Source organism: Arachis hypogaea, chromosome 15 (genome assembly GCF_003086295.3).
Source record: "Arachis hypogaea cultivar Tifrunner chromosome 15, arahy.Tifrunner.gnm2.J5K5, whole genome shotgun sequence".
Taxonomy (NCBI): Eukaryota; Viridiplantae; Streptophyta; class Magnoliopsida; order Fabales; family Fabaceae; genus Arachis; species Arachis hypogaea.
Window position 1 is genome coordinate 143061195 of NC_092050.1, and position 18339 is coordinate 143079533.

General features: G+C 34.7%; 2 protein-coding genes across 3 annotated transcripts; one reads left to right on the plus strand and one right to left on the minus strand.

Annotated features, from left to right (window-relative positions):
• The first annotated feature begins 254 nt into the window (after positions 1-254).
• Positions 255-7951, plus strand: LOC112751033 (uncharacterized). Of its 2 annotated transcripts, none has more exons than XM_025800010.2 (19): positions 255-478; positions 1062-1103; positions 1234-1308; positions 1666-1713; positions 1873-1968; positions 2870-2981; positions 3753-3798; positions 3912-3983; positions 4137-4199; positions 4306-4460; positions 4603-4667; positions 5240-5390; positions 5502-5607; positions 5759-5894; positions 6419-6483; positions 6566-6730; positions 6956-7028; positions 7105-7165; positions 7621-7951. In XM_025800010.2, exons 1-18 carry the CDS (start codon positions 475-477, stop codon positions 7140-7142), a joined length of 1512 nt encoding a protein of 503 aa, XP_025655795.1. In that variant the 5' UTR covers positions 255-474; the 3' UTR covers positions 7143-7165; positions 7621-7951. The 2 variants fall into 2 exon arrangements, with proteins under 2 accessions (XP_025655795.1, XP_025655796.1); XM_025800011.2 differs by having other exon boundaries at positions 7643-7951.
• A 2519-nt stretch (positions 7952-10470) lies between these two features.
• On the minus strand, positions 10471-13937 carry LOC112751034 (protein PLASTID MOVEMENT IMPAIRED 1-like). Its single transcript, XM_025800012.3, has one exon. It carries the CDS (start codon positions 13401-13403, stop codon positions 10788-10790), a length of 2616 nt encoding a protein of 871 aa, XP_025655797.1. The 5' UTR covers positions 13404-13937; the 3' UTR covers positions 10471-10787.
• Between the last annotated feature and the right edge of the window lie 4402 nt (positions 13938-18339).

The window sequence follows — 18339 nt, forward strand, 5'->3', positions numbered from 1 at the left end:
AATTTGCCCGGAGATGTGGGCAGAGACGACCCTGGTACAATTTTAACAGAATCGGAAATATAACTGGTGCAATTGATAAGTCAAAAATTAAATTAGTAAAATCGTGAATCTCAAAGACCACTTTGGAGTTTAACTCTGCATATTATCACCCCTGTTCTAGAATGTTTTTCCCATAATGACACTTTTGTAGTTTTGTGTATGATCAAGCGAATGTTAATGTATAAATGAAACTTGAGTCGGTTCGACCGATTTTCGGTCCTACAGAAGCCGAACCCCTTTGAAAATTGAAACACGAGTGATTGATGCACGCTGGGTGAGGTTATTCCAATCCAAACACACACACACTAACACACTCACTCACTCGTATTTTCACTTTCACACAACGCGCCGCCTTCCTCTTTCACCTGCGAGCTTCCCCAAACCCTCTGCAACCCTTGTTTCTCTTCACTTTCTCGCTCTCTCTTTTCTTCATCAATGGGTACGTCTTTACAATTCACCTCCAATACATGTTTCTCATTCTCTCCAATTCTTCATTTTATTATGCTTCGGATCCTCCAATCCGTCTTTTTTTCTTTGTTTTTCGATTTGAGAATTATGATCTGTGCCGCGTCATTGTTCAATCCATATAATAGAAATATGCTCACTTTGAGTTATGGATTCCTTCAATTTGTTCTTTTTGTGTTTTAATTTTTAATTTATTATTATTATTTTTGCCATTGTGCTCTTTTAGAATTGCTTTAGAGAGGCGTTGGTTTAGCTTAATTTGTATTTAAAATAAAAATAAATGGCAGTTTTAGCTTTAAAAGTTAGCAAAAACAAAACCTACATTGATCTGTGATTACATTGAGACTGGGGTTGTGAGGTTCCAATTTGTAGTCTTGCATTGTGCTTTTAGTAATTTTGACTTAGATGGTGAAGTAGTAGTCTGTAGTTTGTTTCGACGGTAATAAAAATTGAATGTTTTTCCTAAACTAAGCCAAAGCAATTGTACTATTTTTTTTCCTTTAAAGAAAATCGGGCAATTGATGTTAATGCTCATGTGAATTTTGTTTGAATGCTAGATATCGAGGAGGACATTCGTTCTTTACAACTTGATTCTGCGGGTAACTAAATATCCTTGCAATCTTTTAATGGTTTTCAACTATACAAGAGTGTTTTAGTTCTTATTTGTTATATCACCCCCCCCCCCCTCCCCACCAGAAAAAAAAAAAAACTAATCTTTGGTTCATGCAGAAGAGACTAATGGATCAGTAACGCCAGAGGATGTGAAGCCAGAAGAAGTTGATAAATCTGAACATATGGATGAAGGTTGGTGGTAAAGAATTTAGTAATTCCAATTTTGAATGAATGATCTCATTCATAATTCCAATTAGCAGATTACATACATAGTTTGCACATTATTTTATCTACTACCTAATATTTGATTATATTAGAAGAAAATCATTCAATGTCATTCGGTAGATGACACAAATGAACAGACTCACATTTGAGAATAATATTGAAAGTTGAAACAATTTTGTATTTTATAACAATAAAATTATACTCACTTCTTAAGCAAGGAGGAATTCCAATTGCATTAGCTCTACGTTATTTTTATTTACATTACTGTATATTGATTATTGAGCATTGCAATTTTATAGAGAAGTTTTTCCTTGGTGATTGCAGATCCAAAACCAGAAGTTCAAGCAGAACCTATCGATGTTGAACCAAAAGGTAGAAAGAGAATTTTAAATTTCTTTCTTATAGCTGCATATGAATTTAAATTTCCTTTTCAAAATTAGACAGCTCATTTCCAATAATGATGAGAATTGGCAGTGTTCTCTTTTTTTCTTTATCTTTTTTGGGGGCTGATTGCATGACCTTGATTTTTAGCAAAAGAGAAGGAAATTCCTCCTACACAGGATGAAGATGATGAGGCGGAGATGATGAAAAAAAGGCACTTAAATGTTGTGTTTATTGGTCATGTAGGTAAGTTGATGGATTATAAAAGTTCCTTCCTATGTCATTATTTTTTAATCAGGAGTTCCCATGTTTGGTTTTCTACAGTATCATCTATTCGTCAGCTATCAATCATTTAAGTGTATTGTCATCCATGTGTATCGTATGAATTATAGGCTTTGTAGATATTAAGTTATTAACCTTGTGTTCAATTGTCTCACCTATCAAACTCTCTTTAATAAAATGGCGTATAAGCTCTACTGTCACAATCTTGCATCATGAGGGTCTCATGATGGTAAAATTGGCTAGCTATAAATTTTTTTAATTTAAACACTTGAAAAGTAAAGCTAGACTGAGGTATGTGATGTTAAAGTGTGAATATTTCGTAGGCCCTAACGGGTTTGTTTGGCAAGCTTAATAACTGAATCAAATAGTTGGAATCAAATCAATTAAATCTGCAGAAAATTGAAATTTTCTTAAACAGTACAGTGCACATTTGTAATCCGGTGTTGAACCAATGATGTAGCGTCAGTTTTGGTAAATGACTTCTTTGGCGAATATTGGCTTATTCGCACAAATAGCACATGGTTTATACATTAGAATGTCTAAACAAGCTGAATTATGGATTATTAGTGATATAGGATAAAAATTGCATCTCGTGCTTGGACAGTTGAGCGAATAAAGATACAGTTTGTTTTCATAGGATATTGATTTGATCTGAAAGGTGTTTTGCTTATTATAATTGGATAAAACAGAAATTGTTCAATTTATAAACTGCAATGGTTTGGCTAGAAAGGAAATAAATAATTGAGTTTTTCGGCTTGCATACTCTAACATAAGGGATCCTTAGAGAGGCTTAAAATGTTAGATCATATACTATTAGAGAAGTTACATAAGTGTTGTAAGTGTTTTGACTTGCTTCTTGTTCCAGATGCTGGTAAGTCTACAACAGGAGGTCAGATATTGTTTCTAAGTGGCCAGGTTGATGAAAGAACTATCCAAAAATATGAGAAAGAAGCTAAAGACAAAAGTAGAGAAAGCTGGTAAACTTTCACTGATTTATTGATGGAAGATGTTGTAAATATATCTTTTGCCGCTTTGTTGAAATTGGGTCAGGTAGCATAAACTTATTTGGGGCTATAATCATGCTAGCCAGTCCAATTGCCTCCTGCTGAAATTAATTGTGCTGCTTGATCACCTTTTTCATTTTTTTAAAATGCATTTGCCTTTGATCACTTCTTTTTCTGTAATTATCTAAGGAGTTTTATATATTATGTTTCTGTCAGTTTTATGTCCATGACAAGTGTGGACCTTGAGCCTTTCTTTGATCTTCCCTTATGATGGTTTTATTTATTTTTCAACAGCATAACTACAAATATGTATGTGAAATTTAAGGTTAATTTTTAAAAATAGAAGAGAAATTTGTTACAAGCTATTTTTTTAATTTTGAAGTCATCTTGAATTTGTTGGATGACTATTCTATCATAGTTATTGCACTCTTCTAATCAAGTTTGACTATACTGATCTTTTGGCAAGTCTTCTGTTGGTTTGTAACTTTTTTACTAGTTGCTAGTAATTGAAGTTTTATAGATTATAATCTGTTTAGAGATGTAGTCATTATGAGAAGAACTGACAATGAGAAGGACTGGCATTTAAAGAGAAATTGATGTTTGTGTTGCAATTAACACTTAAAAAAAAAGGCTTGGATTCTTTCAATTTTCTGCATATATATACCTTTTTCAAAATTTTGCGGCTTCCAAGGTCTGTGTCCTTGTATATATTTTTAATGATTAATGCTGAAATTTATTTGCTAGGTATATGGCTTATATTATGGACACAAATGAGGAGGAGAGGGTAAAGGTATGAATATATAAGTGATAAAATTAAGAGTATCCCAAATGATTGGCCTTCATTTTTGCATGTTAATTATAGTTATGTGAATGCAGTAATTTGGATATATGTGTTGATTGTAGGGAAAGACAGTTGAAGTTGGAAGAGCACATTTTGAAACAGAGACAACAAGGTTTACAATTTTGGATGCACCTGTAAGTATTGTTATTGCATGATCCATTAACTTCAAGTCTATTCATGATCTACCGTGTCATATCCTTTTTTCTGATGCAAACAAAAATTTGTTAATGAATATGTAATATTTAGTATGAAGTACATTGTTTATATGAATTACAATGTTCCTGCAGGGTCACAAAAGTTATGTACCTAACATGATCAGTGGTGCATCTCAGGCCGATATTGGAGTGTTGGTGAGTTTATCTATGATGTATGGCACTTTCTTTTTTAACTTGCAATAGGTGCTTCTTGACAAGCATTTGATGATATCTTTGTGTTTCTCCATGCCTTATCAATCAGGTAATTTCAGCTCGAAAGGGAGAATTTGAAACAGGATACGAGAGAGGTGGACAAACTCGTGAACATGTCCAGCTCGCAAAAACGTTGGGGGTGGCTAAATTGCTTGTTGTTGTCAATAAAATGGATGAGCCGACTGTGGAATGGTCAAAAGAAAGGTTCTCTCTCTCTCTCTCTCTCACGCACACGCACACACACACACACACACACGCACACGCACACACATGCACATATCTAGTGTTTGATTCTGAACTTCTGTCTACAATTTTAATGAGATTCATCACACTGGTTTGACACTAGGTATGATGAAATTGAGTCCAAAATGACACCATTTCTAAAACAATCAGGATACAATGTGAAAAAAGGTATGCTGGTACTTAGTTTTTCCTCGTTTTTGGGCCTGTATTCGATTCTGGGATGCTGCTATAAGTTAAAGTGTGTGAATTATGTTGCTTAACAGCTTTATACAACGATGAACATGATTGCAAATATTTAAAACATGTTTGTCATGTTTCACTAAGAAATTCTGGTTCTCATTTAGAGTGGTGACTGCTCATGTCTTGCTGCATGCTAGTGGAGGTGTATCGAAGATGGCTGAAGTGTTAGTAGCTTTTTTGGGAAAAAATGTTGACATGTTGGACATGGTTTGACATGTTAGATACGGTCAGGATGATGTTAAGGTTGGAAGTGGAAGGTAGCATGTTTTGTATTAAGAAGGAGGATCAAGTTTTGTGGGTGTTCGGTTTGTGCTGCATAGTTTTTTATTTCACCTGTTCCGTAGGCCATTTCTTTGGAGTAGGTTTGGGGAAGTTTCGTATATGAAAGTGGAAGTGCTAAAAGCCTCTTTACAAACAAGTTCTTATATATTTTCTCATTTTATCTTGTTTGATGGGTGGCATAAGTGAAATTCCTCTACTAAGTCTGTATCTTTTACCAGATGTCATTTTTCTACCAATATCTGGGTTGGTCGGTACAAATATGAAGACAAGAGTGGATAAAAAGATCTGCCCATGGTGGAATGGCCCATGCTTATTTGAAGCACTTGATGCTGTTGAAGTTCCTGAGCGAGACCCCAAAGGCCCTTTTAGGTAATCTGTGGCCTAACATTGTGTTGTATTGCTTCACTTTCTCTCTCAAATGTCAAATATAATAATTTTACTTAGTTTGTTCTAATAAGGGAGAATTTCTTATTGGCACAGGATGCCTATAATTGACAAATTCAAAGACATGGGAACTGTTGTTATGGGAAAAGTGGAATCTGGTACCGTTCGTGAGGGAGATTCCTTGTTGGTTATGCCAAATAAGGTAGTTTATATTTTGGATTTGTATTTGTGATAGTTTTTAAGTTACTCTGAGCCTTTGTTCTTTTTCATCGTCGTCTTCTGCTTTTCTCTCTCTTCTTTTTCTTTTTCATTGTCTTATCCCCTTTTATGGACTACTGCATATAATTTTGTAGGCTCAAGTAAAAGTTGTTGCTATATATATTGATGAGGATAAGGTCAAACGTGCTGGACCTGGTGAAAATTTAAGGATTAGATTATCTGGTGTTGAAGAAGACGACATATCAAGTGGGTTTGTCCTATCAAGTGTTGGTAAGCTTTTGTAAACTTTGAAAGATGTGATGCTTCAGAATACATTTGACAAGAAATTTTAGTGGGGAAAAAAGCTGATCTAGGAAATATAATTTTACTAATAGTTTGAGTATATGTGCAAAGGTTTGTCTCAACTTTCATGGTGTTCATTTGTTGTTTTTGTCTTCCATGTGAAATTGAAAATGCTAGCGGTAGAGTAATGTGTCACGTGATGAGCTGTTATATACCAATAGTAATCTGCTAATGTGCTGCATTTCAATTCTTTTCAAGAAGTTAATTGATTTCGTTCTTCAATTTTATTGAGGCTTTTGGCATGATTACTCAAATTGAAGAGGCTAGGATAATATTGGTAATTGGTTACATTATAAATTATTTATTCTAGAATACTGAGAAAGGAGCTATTCCTGTCCACAAATGTCTAATAATTTTATTTAGTTTCTTTGCTTTTAGATTGTTTGCTTTGACCATATCCTGTTGCACATTTGCTAATTAGCATGTCTGTGTGGTTTTTCTCTTTCTTTCAGCAAATTCAATACCAGCTGTTACTGAGTTTGTTGCTCAATTGGCAATCCTTGAATTGCTGGACAATGTATTTATTCGCTTTCTCTCTGTCTTTGCATTTGAATACTAGCAAAGTTTCCAAGAGCTTATGTATGTTATATAATGTCCAGGCTATTTTTACTGCGGGGTATAAGGCTGTTTTGCATATCCACTCTGTTGTTGAAGAATGTGAGATTATTGAGCTCTTACATCAAATTGATCCAAAAACAAGGAAGCCTATGAAAAAGAAGGTCCTCTTTGTGAAGAACGGGGCTAATGTTGTGTGCCGAATTCAGGTGCATTTATGTCTTTGTAAAATTGGATAGATGTTTGTAATATTATCATATTTATACTTGGGCTTCCAAGGACTTTGAAGGTAACTGCCCAACAATCTTGGGTTATGATTGTTGAGTATTAATAGAGAGGGATTAATTTGTTAATTTTAGTCTAATTGCATTACATTTTCAATCTATTTTAATCTTAATCTGATTTGGATAGTTTTTTTCTTTTCTTTTTTACAGGTTAATAGCATGATATGCATTGAGAAGTTCTCTGATTTTCCACAGCTTGGGAGATTTACTCTTCGCAGTGAAGGTAATATTTAAGAATGCTGTCTTGTGTCGCAAACTGGTATCAACATATGTTGAAACCCTTTTCGTTTATCGTGCAGGGAAAACTGTTGCAGTGGGGAAGGTTACTGCCCTGTAAGTTTGTGACAATTTTGACTTAAGGTAAAAGATATTTTAACTGCATACTGCTTTATTATTTTTGTTTCTCTTGTCAAGCTTCTTTTGATTTTAATGGTCAACGTTGTTGATTTTAGATGTTCTCTGTGTTTCACTATCATGTGTGTGTGTGCTAGTTCTTTTGGGTAAAATATGCTACTTATAATGTCTGTGATTTTTTTCAAAAATGCTCATAACATTTACTTTCATTCAATTTTGCCCCTAATATTTTTGATACGTGTCAAAATTACTCTTGGCTAACACCATCTAAAATGTTGACAAAATTGAAAACATCGAGGGATAGCTTTGACACAAATCGAAAACGGTAAAAAGAAAATTGAATGAAATTAAACATTAGAGGTATTTTTGAAAAAAATTGCAAACGTTAAGGACAAAAGGTATACTTTATCCTAATTCTTTTCTTAATTTAGTTTGACACTTGCATTCCATGTTTCCAACAGATCTTTGTCACTGTGTGAGCAGGACATAATTTGTGCAAAGACAAATGCTGTGGCAGCAGTGAGGCATCAAGTTTGAAATATAATACTCATTTGGGTATTTCTTTTGATTTATTTGGGTACTGAGTTCTAGAAGAGTTCTATGTTGGTGCTGTTTTGCTTGTGTATTCTTCTTATGTGGCCTTGCAAGGCCTTTAGCTGCTTTGTTATTTTGAAATTGATCCACCGATTAGCTGTGGAAATCTGATATTATCAATTCTCTATGCTGTGACCTGTATATTTTAGAGACATGTTTTTGAAAACATTATTGAGATATAGTTGTTTTTTCTTCAGATATGCTGGGGAACTTACGATTATAAATTGGTGGATCTAAAATAAGTAAAATTTACACACATTTAGCCTAAAAGTTGGTTTTTTCCCTTGCTTGGTGGAACACGAGATGTGAAATATTGAGTAATTTAGAGATTTTACGAACTTTTTGAAAACCAAATTGGTTATCGAATCAGTAAATTAGGAGTTTAATAGTTTGAAAGTTTAACTAAAGTTGAACGCATATAATAAAATATATGTATCTTTTAAAAAATTAGTTGTTTTATTTTAGAATAATTGGTTTATTATTTTTTCTGGTTTGTTGACAACCAGTTTTTACTATAAATTAGACCAATTTAGTGGTTGGCTTTTTATTAACCGGATTGAATTAGCCAATTTGATTTGGTTTTTAGAACCATGAACTTTACTTGAGCCTTTTTTGTGAAACAATTTCTATACTAATTACTAATAGACTTTTGTATTTGTGTTGTTATAAATTCCAACTGTTTCTTCACTCAACGATTAGATGTGCTTCACAACACATTTCAGATATGTTGTTCTAAGAATATTCCATCACTATAAACCTTAAATTTTTTTTTTATTTAAATAAGTTAAAAACAAAAAAAAAAAAATAAAGGCTAGAAATTACTTAAATAGGAGGCAGTTTGGTTTTTTCTTGTGACTAAAGCAGTTGCTTTAGCGATACAATTTGTAACACTATTCACATTTTTCTGAATTAAAAGAATAGAGATTTTTCAATTCCAATTTCAATTCATAACTTTCTATATATGTTTTGCCAAATTCCATTCCGGAATATCATTACAAGCATTTTTTGGTTTACCAAGAAAAGGGTTTCTAAACAGTTTGTTTTACAAATAACCTCATGAAATCCACTATTCCAAACTAGAAGTAAACCTCTCCAAATCACATACAATTCAGTAAAAAGAACACTGCACACTTCGACTTTTCCAATGTAACATTTCAACCAACATCCATCAGAATTGTGAACGATACAACCAAAACCAGCATAGCCAAAAGGAGCAAAACAACTAGCATCACAATTCAATTTAACAGAATGAAACCCAATGTAAACAAAGTGAAGGAGGAGACAAAAATTGATGCATAGCAAAAATGGTGTGGAACTCCCTTATTGAACTACAAATCAAACTCATCACTTTACTAGCACTCCAAGAGTCATCTGTATTAAATAAGTCATGATTCATACTCCTTCAAATCCACCAGATGGTCGAGAAGAAAAGAAAAACATATGCATCTTTGCACCTCTATAGAGCCAATCACGTAAATTTGAGTTATCTGAATATAGGCTTAAAAGATTCCAGACTTCTTTGGCACTACGACACTTCCGAAGACAATGAAGCATGGATTTAGAACCACTTTGACACGGATGACAAGTGCTAGATAAAGTTAAGCCATGATCCAATTGAAATTCTGCCGAAGGAATAGCATTATGAAGACTGACCCAAATCAAGAACTTGTACTTCTCAGGAATATGTAGTCACCATACCCACAACCAATTATCACATTCATTCCAATCAAACTTTCTTTTGGCTATCCAACTGTATCCACTCCTAGTTGAGTAGAGTGTAGAAGATGTCACACTCCATGACCAACCCGAACTCTCCCCATCATTCAAATTTGGATTATAAGCATTCAAACGATGTCTGACATCTTCTGGAATGTTAGAGAAAACATCATGGAGATTCTATTGGCTATCTTTTCAAATGTCTCTAATAGTTAAATCTGAGTAAGATATATGAACAAAATAGAAATCTTAAGCAATTGGACCCTCAATACCCTACTTGTCAAACAAAAAAATTTGATCAAGTGATCCAACACATCAAGAGAAAGCATCTTTAAGAGTACCAAAAGCCTTTGAAATACTCTTCCAAACATGAGAAGTATTACAAGAAAAAAGGCCATCTAAAATTTCTTCATTTCTCAAATACTTCGTTATCAATAGAGCAACCCAAAGTTTGCCCTGACAATGAAAAAGTTGCCATACCAATTTACCAAGTAAAGATATATTAGCACACGTAAAATCTTTAACACTCAAGTCACCAAATTTTTTTGAAGTGACTACGATCCTCTAATTAATTATTAAAACTAAAATTAAAATTACAATTTTGAGTAATAGATCAATAAACTTTAAGTTGATAATATTAAGGTTGTTTCAACTAAAATTTGCGGAGTATCTTTTAATGATCGCAGCTTACGAGTTATGACTTATGACACAAGTTTGTGTTCCCACTTCTCAGGACTTAAGTAACACTAACACCTCCTTTCAGGCCATGTTACATGCAGAAGTGGCTATTGTTATAAAATTTGATCCTATAAATAAATATTTTGAAATGATATTTTCAAAAAATAATTTATTGAAAAAGTGAAAAACTCGAACAATATTTAATATTAACTATTTTTTCCCCATATCTTTTCCAATATTGTTGTTTTTTTTTATCTCGTCCTGTTTGGTGTTTCCATTGTAACTTTCTACGATTATTATTTTTTTAAAAAAAGTCCTTGTAATTTTCTAAATTGTAAACTGAGAATTAGATTCTACTAACAGTGGTTATCAAAAACCATATACAACAAATTTTACATCGAGATTCTTAATTGCCTTAATCCATCTAAATAATACATAAATAAGTGCATGCTTTTGAATCAACAGAAATCTAACCAAATAACTAACACATTGACAGGCCTAATAAAAGGGTTTCACTAATATTGAAAATCATAAGGACGAATGAAACTTGCATAGTTCTAGTATTCCTTTATCTGCAAGCTCAAGCCACTCCTCTTGGAAGATCTGCAAAACTTTCGGACAAAGATTTGATTTGACATGCTTATTGGTTCACCACAAGTTTGATATCTGGGTTCCTCATGGTGTTGAGCCACATGTCACCCATGATGTTTGATGAAATGCTCCACAGAGAATCTTGTCCTTTGATCAATGCATTATTCTTGATTTTCTTCCCTGCCTTTCCCAATCCATATTCCACCAGCCATTGCATTGCAGTTAGTCTTTGCTTCTGTCCGTCCCATGCATAATTCTTTACACCACTCCTAACCTTGAAGCCCCCAACATCCATGTTAGTTACCTTAAACTTTTGCTCCTCACCATCTTCATGATCATAATTATATTCATTCCTCTTTGTGTCTGCAGTTGCATGAACTAGTACCATCATAGGACCCCCAACCGCCTCATAGCGCCTTTTTGGATCCCTCAATTGGACAACAAATATCAGTGTGATATGTGATGCTTCTTTGTAAGAACTTGCACTGGTTTCATTGTAGCTTTGATCTTTGACCCAGTCCTCAAGTGAAATAGCAGAACTCAACAGATCTTTGTCATTGTTTTCTTCCTTTGAGGTGGTCACAGAAACATCAAATGGAGCTTCTTCCTCGGCCATATCGGCTTGAATTTTCAGCGCCTCAATCGCCATGGACTCAATCTTCTGCATTGTGAATGCAAGGATTTGCTCTGCAGTGAGTGGATTTTCATCTATATTCCAAAGCCCTGTTGAAATCCTTTCCTTCCTTCCTGAACTCATAGCATTCGCCATACTATTCAGGGCAGAAACTATGCGTGCAGCACTTGAACTCGCTCCTTCCTTGTTCCTACCTTGTATGATGGCAGAAGCAATGCCTTCAAAAGCAACCTGTTCTGCACTTTTGCCTATCATTTCATCTATTGGCATCAAGGAGAGAACTTCAGAGCTGAAATCTTCAATACCATTGGCAACCAGTTTCTGAAACAACTCTAACCCCATTGAGAATTGATGTGATTGCAACACAAAAGGCTTTGACATCTGCATTGCTAGCTTTGGAGTATCATTTCTGGCCACAACACTGTCCAAAGGATTCATGGATGCCAAGTAGCCCCCATCTTTTGTTTGAATCACACAACCCAAGCCCTTGCCAAGATGAGGAAGATAAACTTTGGATTCCTCCTTCTCAGAAGAATCTTCATTTCCATGTTCACGTGCATGCCCTTCAAGTTGGAAAGGTGGAATTTCAGATTGGTTTATTTTGTATCTTCTGGTCACTTTATCCTCAAGAATCTGAAGAAACTCTCTTGTCACTGTTTCTTCATCAGAATCCAATCTTTGTGAGTCTGTATCCCTTGCTTTTATCAAGTTGATATCCTCCCCTATCATGGTCTCAAGAGCCTTTAACTGCTGTGCAATCGAATCAAGCTCGGTTAATCTAGTGAGGTGCAATTGGTCATGTACTATCTCCTTGACCACCTCACTTGAAGCTGATTTCACTTCCACAGACCTCTCAGATTCTTCTCCATCACCTTTTTTCTGCTTTTGAACCTCAACACCTTTATCAACGATATCAAAATCCAGAAGATGGAAATCATCTACCTTCTCCTTGCCATCATCAAGTTTTTGGACAGAAGCTGAGGAATCCTGGACCGAAATTGTGTCATCAAGACTCAAATCATGCAATCCATGAAAATCCCCTATTGACCTTATATCTGAAGGAGTCCAAGCATCATTTCTGCTTGTTATTCTTGCACTAGGAACACTGAAGGATCTCTTGGATTGTTTGCGAAACGAAGATGCCAGGCTTATGAACCTGCTGGACTTGGAATTCAAGTTCTCGTCCTGATTGTAAATTGCAATCCCTGCACCATCTTTCTCCATGATTTGGAAACCGAATTTCAGAACCAGCTCACCTCCTTTTGCCTTGCCACACAAGGAAAAGCTTGTCTCCCATTGCCGAACCCGGGTGCCTTGCCAGCTTTTCTCAATGGATTCTTGAACCAACCGGCTCAAGTCCACCGAGGTTCTTCCAAAGTTAAGCTCTTTAGCATCAACCGCAACAAGGTATATATAAAATGGCCTCGGCTCGAACTTAAGCTGCTTTCCACTGCCATGGTTGCAATAAACATGGCACCTGATGAAAAGAGTCTCTTCAAAATCTGCAGCTCCTTGAACAACCCTTGATGGCATTGTTTGGACAGCACCATCTTTTGTTTCCTTCTTTCTAACACAGACAGAAAGCCTTAGTCCATTCATTGATGAAGGAAGGTTTTGAGCAGTTACAACTTCAACAGAAAACAAACAACTTAGTTTCTGCATTGTAATGTGAGAAAGAGCCCTCATAGGCTTCCAGCTCCAAATCCCTCTCTTCTCAACCAAATTCTCTGTTTGTTGTGGCTTTGAGGGGGGTGCCTTGTTATCCTCTCGCTTCGGCCTTGATCTCCACGGCGACAAGGACAACCTGCGTGTGCGAGGTTTGTTACTGCTTTGGATATCAATTTTAGCACTGGCATTGTCATCTTCAACAGATTTGACAGGAGGAGGAGCTGAATCTCTTGGCAAAGCAAGGGAAGCTGTTCTTCTAGCTGTGTGTGATTGGTAAAGGGATTTGCTTAGAGCCTCTAACTCTTCAAGAAGCCTAGCATTGGAATTTCTTTTGGGAGAGTAAGAATAATTACCAGTTTCCATATCTCTAGTGAATGAAGAACAAGAAGAAGTTGTTTGTTGTTGCAACAAAATCTTGATATGATGAATGACAAAAGTGTTTGGAACTGGAAGAGGAAGAAAGAAGTTAGTTAAATTGAGGTGGGAAAAGACTAAGCTATTTAATGCAGAGGAAAATACTCAAGTTGCTGGTTCTTTCTGAACCAAGAAAATTCTGATGGAATATGTTTGTGGTGGATTAAACATGAACGATGGCATTGCATTGTACCTTGTGGAGCAAGAACATACAAAAATTGAAAATTAGGTGTAACTGTGTAGGTGGTCCCAACAAATTGAATGCTGATTGCTTTTCCCTTTGTTAGAAGTAAATGTTAACTGCCATATGTGACAATCTTATACTACCTAGGTGGGGGAAACGTGTAATGACAAACAACATTCAAAGATATCAATATGAAAAAGGCTTCTTAATGTACCATTCTGCGCCATTTAGAATAAAGAACAGTCATAGAATGACTTATTTTTCTTGTATTCATTATGTATTTCTGATTCTCTTAATCATAAGATGACTTGTGAGAATGGAATGATGAGTATATAACGAGTATTAAAAAAAATGAGTCATATAAACATTTCTTGTCTCGTCATTGAGTTTGACACTTTTTATTTTTTATATTAGATTGAAAATAGTGTTTTTTTGGATTATGAACTGTTGGGATGTTAAAAGATCAGACTCTCTAATTTCTGGGAGGTACAGAAATATAAAAATCGAACATTCCAATTTTCTGAAATTAGACTGTCTAATATTTTGTTTCAAAAAAATTAAAAAATTTGAAGTACAAATATCAGATTCACTTTTGATTTGTTGACTTTCCACAATTTTAAAAACGCAAACAATTATAATGTTTGAGTTTATGATTCATCTCACTTCCATGCAAAAAAAAAAAATAGCCTGAATTTGATAAAGTTGGAAATGATCGGGTGACGTGGCACAAGTAGAGGAGGCTGCCACCCTATACTTGTTCCATACTTATAGGCAAATATAGCTGTTGAAATGATTAACTTAATTATGTAGAGTAGTTATATAATTCAAAGTTAATTATGTTCAAATTATGCACATAACTGTGCTCATTATTTCTCTTTGATCTTTTAGTTTTCTCAATGATTAGCCTAGAAATATATATAATCTAGGAAAAAGTGTTTAGATTTAAGCTAGATTTAGGTTAGAGCTGCAGCTAAAAATCTTCTTCCATCAATGTCAAGTTTCATTGAGAAGTTGCCAACATAATGGTTGGATTAATTAAGTTGCTACAAGTGATTTGCATGGTCACGGTGCAACCATGTATATAAGCAAGTAACCATTTGTTACCAAAGAAGTCATCATAGGATGTTTTTAAAGAGAAATTCTTTCACAATTAAGAACCAAGAGTGTAGTGTGGCCCATAATGTATTAACGTGTACACTTAAATGTTGGCCTCACAAGAGTATGCATAGTGTGTTTTCTGGACCTTAAAGAGGTAATAAATGAGGATGAAGATTGGAAAAGTATGAAGTCTTTTTCCTTTGTTATCTGGCTTACCTTTCTTTTTTTTTTTTTTTGGTCCGCCTAGTGTTTGGAGTTTTAGATCCAAACTCAATTCAAATTGTGCATCTGGCTCCCGTGGATGAGTCTTCCAATGAGAATAGTTGTATAGACTAAAGGTCCGTTTGAGAAGTTTCAAAAGTAACTTTTTGAACTTTTGACTTATAAAAAGTATTAGTATTAATGTATGGTATAATTTTCAAAACCAAATTGCAGCTTTCTAAGAAGTTATTTAAGAGCTTATAGAGAAGTTAAAAAAAAAGACTTCTCTCATAATACTGCTACCTTTTATCACATTTTTATAAAATAAGCACTTTTAAAACTAAAAATCTAAACACAAAATAACTTATAAGTTACTTTTGATATAGTCATTTATTGTTTAAGTTATTTTTCCAAAAGTAGCTTAATTAAAATGGACAGCCTTAAACTCGAGACCCGTTTAAGCGAATTCGAGGTGTTTACCATTCACACCAATTCTATTATTGGTTTACCTACTTTTATTATAGAGTGCAATTTAGTTGATGAAGGGTACAATTTAATTATTGTAATTTAATAAAAAAATCAACATTTTAAGAATTTATTATGTAGGTTTGGAAGAGCATGTCAAGGCCATTATTCTATCTTTATACATTTTATTCTTTAGTTTCGTGTTTAAATTTGAAATTAATCTAGACAAAGTCAAACTCTAATTATCTTTACGTGTACTATGCTTGTGGGTAGATTATGTACTTTCGGCTTCAAGTTCAAACAGTTTACCAATCACTTTTCATTACATCCTGAACTCAACATGCTACTCATATATGTGCATTAAGTTCAGTTTATTCTTCAATATTTTTCTGTTCAAATGTGAATATAATGAAAATAACAATCTGCCTCTTAATTATTTTTATAAAAGAGCTGGTGTGTTTAATGAAAAAGAAGAATAAGGAGTAAATTGTCATTTTTCAATCGATAAGATGTGAGTAGTCTAAATTGAAAAAGAATAAAAGCCGAAAAGAGATTTTACTTAATAAATGTTGAAAAAACTCAATAAAGATTTAAATAAGAATATGTCTAACCGTAGAAGTACCAAAAATAATTTTTTCACAACCTGTGCGATTAAATAGACAATACCAAAGATACTCCAAATAACAAATATAATGGCAGAATTTAAATAATCAGACATCAGAATTTTAACATGGAAAAACTCCCCCAAAAAGAGGGACAAAAAATTCATAGAACCTAGTGTAGTAAAAATTTCCACTATCAAAATAATGGGTACATAAACAGTCTTTCTAGTAGTATTAGAGCATCTCAACAATCAACAAAATACATCATCAAAATTGATGGAATCAATATAAATCTTCCACAAAGTGGATATCTCAAATCAGACAAAAGAGAAGGCAATACAACTAACAAGTTATATCCTAATGTTCATCTCTACACCAATAATAACATACTAAAATTTCATAAGAAATGGAGCAAATTTACGGGTTCAATCGCATAAAAAATGACTTGCCCTTTTCCCCCAAATTTTCTTCTTCTCCCTCGATGTCGAAGCAGGGCTTCGTTTTTCTTTTCATTCAAAAAGAGAATCTTCTTTCTCTCTCATGGCGTTTGCCACTTTCTTTATTTACTTATTTATTTTGTTTTAAGTTGTGTGGGCCCTACTTAAGATTGGGGACCCACCAATAAATATTTTCCTCATCAATTCAAGTGGGGTAGGCTGCTCCACCAAGCCCGTCTTCTCTTTGCAGGAATTAAACTTCACTACAGGTAAACTATTAGTCATCATATCTGAACCATTATTATCAGTATGGATCTTCTCAAGTTCATATGACTCATCTCAAGCGCTTGACGTATCCAATGATACCTCACCTCTATGTGCTTCAATCTGGAATGAAACATCGGATTCTTGCTGCGATGGATAGCACTCTGACTGTCATAGAATAACACAAACTTCTCTTGATTGATGCCTAACTCTTATAGAAACTTCTTCATCCACAAGAGTTCCTTAGAAGCTTCAACAACAGCAATGTATTCTGCCTCTGTAGTAGACAAAGCAACACATTTTTGAAGTCAAGATTGGCATGACACAACTTCCCCTACAAAAGTCATCATATAACTAGAAGTAGACTTTCTTGAATCAAGATCTCCAGCCATATCCGCATCTGTGTAACCATCCAACACAAGTTGGTCACCCCCAAAGTATAAACAAACTCTGGAAGTACCATTAAGGTATCTGAGAATCCACTTCACTGCTTGTCAGTGTTTCTTGTCAGGATTAGAGAGAAACCGACTAACAACTCCAACGGCATGAGCAATATCCGGCTTGATGCAAACCATAGCATACATCAAACTGCCAACTGCAAATGCATATGGAATCTTCTTCATTTTTGCTTTTTCTTCCTCACTTGTAGGACATTGCCGTGAACTCGGCTTGAAATGACTAGCAAGTGGAGTACTAACAGGTTTGGAATTACTCATGGTAAACCTTTCTAAAACCTTCTCAATGTACTTCTGCTGTGACAACCACAGTTTTTCATTCTTCCTGTCACGAGTGATACTCATGCCAAGAATTTTCTTTGCAAGACCTAGATCTTTCATAGCAAAAGATATGTTCAAGTCTTTCTTAAGACTTTCAATCTTCTTAGTGTCATGACCAACAATCAACATGTCATCAACATAAAGCAAGAGAATTATAAAATCACCATCAGAGAATTTCTTAACATACACACAATGATCAGAAGAAGTCTTACTATACCTATGACCTTCCATGAAGGAATTAAAGTTCGTGTACCACTGTCTTGGCGCTTGCTTCAGCCCATATAAGTTCTTCTTCAACTTGTATACAAAATGCTCCTTTTCTTTAACCTCAAAACTCTTTGGTTGCTCCATATAAATTTCTTTATCTATGTCACCGTGAAGGAATGCAGTCTTCACATCAAGCTGCTCAACCTCTAAATTCAAGCTAGCCACTAATCCAAGCATAACTCGAATAGAGGATATCTTCACAACTAGAGAGAAAATCTCCTCAAAATTAATACCTTTCTTTTGCTCAAAACCTTTCACAACCAATCAAGCTTTGTACCTTAGCCGTAAGACATTTTCATCCGCTTTCAGTTTGAACACCCATTTATTCTTGAATGCTCTCTTACCTTTCCGTAGCATCACCAATTCAAACGTATAATTCTCATGCAAGGATTTCATTTCTTCTTGCATGGCCTTCAACCAATCTTCTTTATGCTCATTAGACATAGCTTCCTGGAAGCTCTCTGCCTTCCCAATCTCAGTGTTCATCACATATTCATGAGGAGAGTATTTTTGAGAAGGATGACGCTCTCTAGTAGATCTTCTCAATTCAGGCTCAACTGGTAGTTCAGATGGGACTTCAACATCTGGTGG

Coding starts and splice junctions, on each gene's coding strand:
- LOC112751033 (XM_025800010.2), top strand. Junction 1,309..1,665: donor ATCTGAACATATGGATGAAG/GTTGGTGGTAAA, acceptor TGGTGATTGCAG/ATCCAAAACCAGAAGTTCAA. Junction 4,461..4,602: donor GTGGAATGGTCAAAAGAAAG/GTTCTCTCTCTC, acceptor GTTTGACACTAG/GTATGATGAAATTGAGTCCA.
- LOC112751034 (XM_025800012.3), bottom strand. CDS start 13,403: ATGGAAACTGGTAATTATTCTTACTCTCCCAAAAGAAATTCCAATGCT.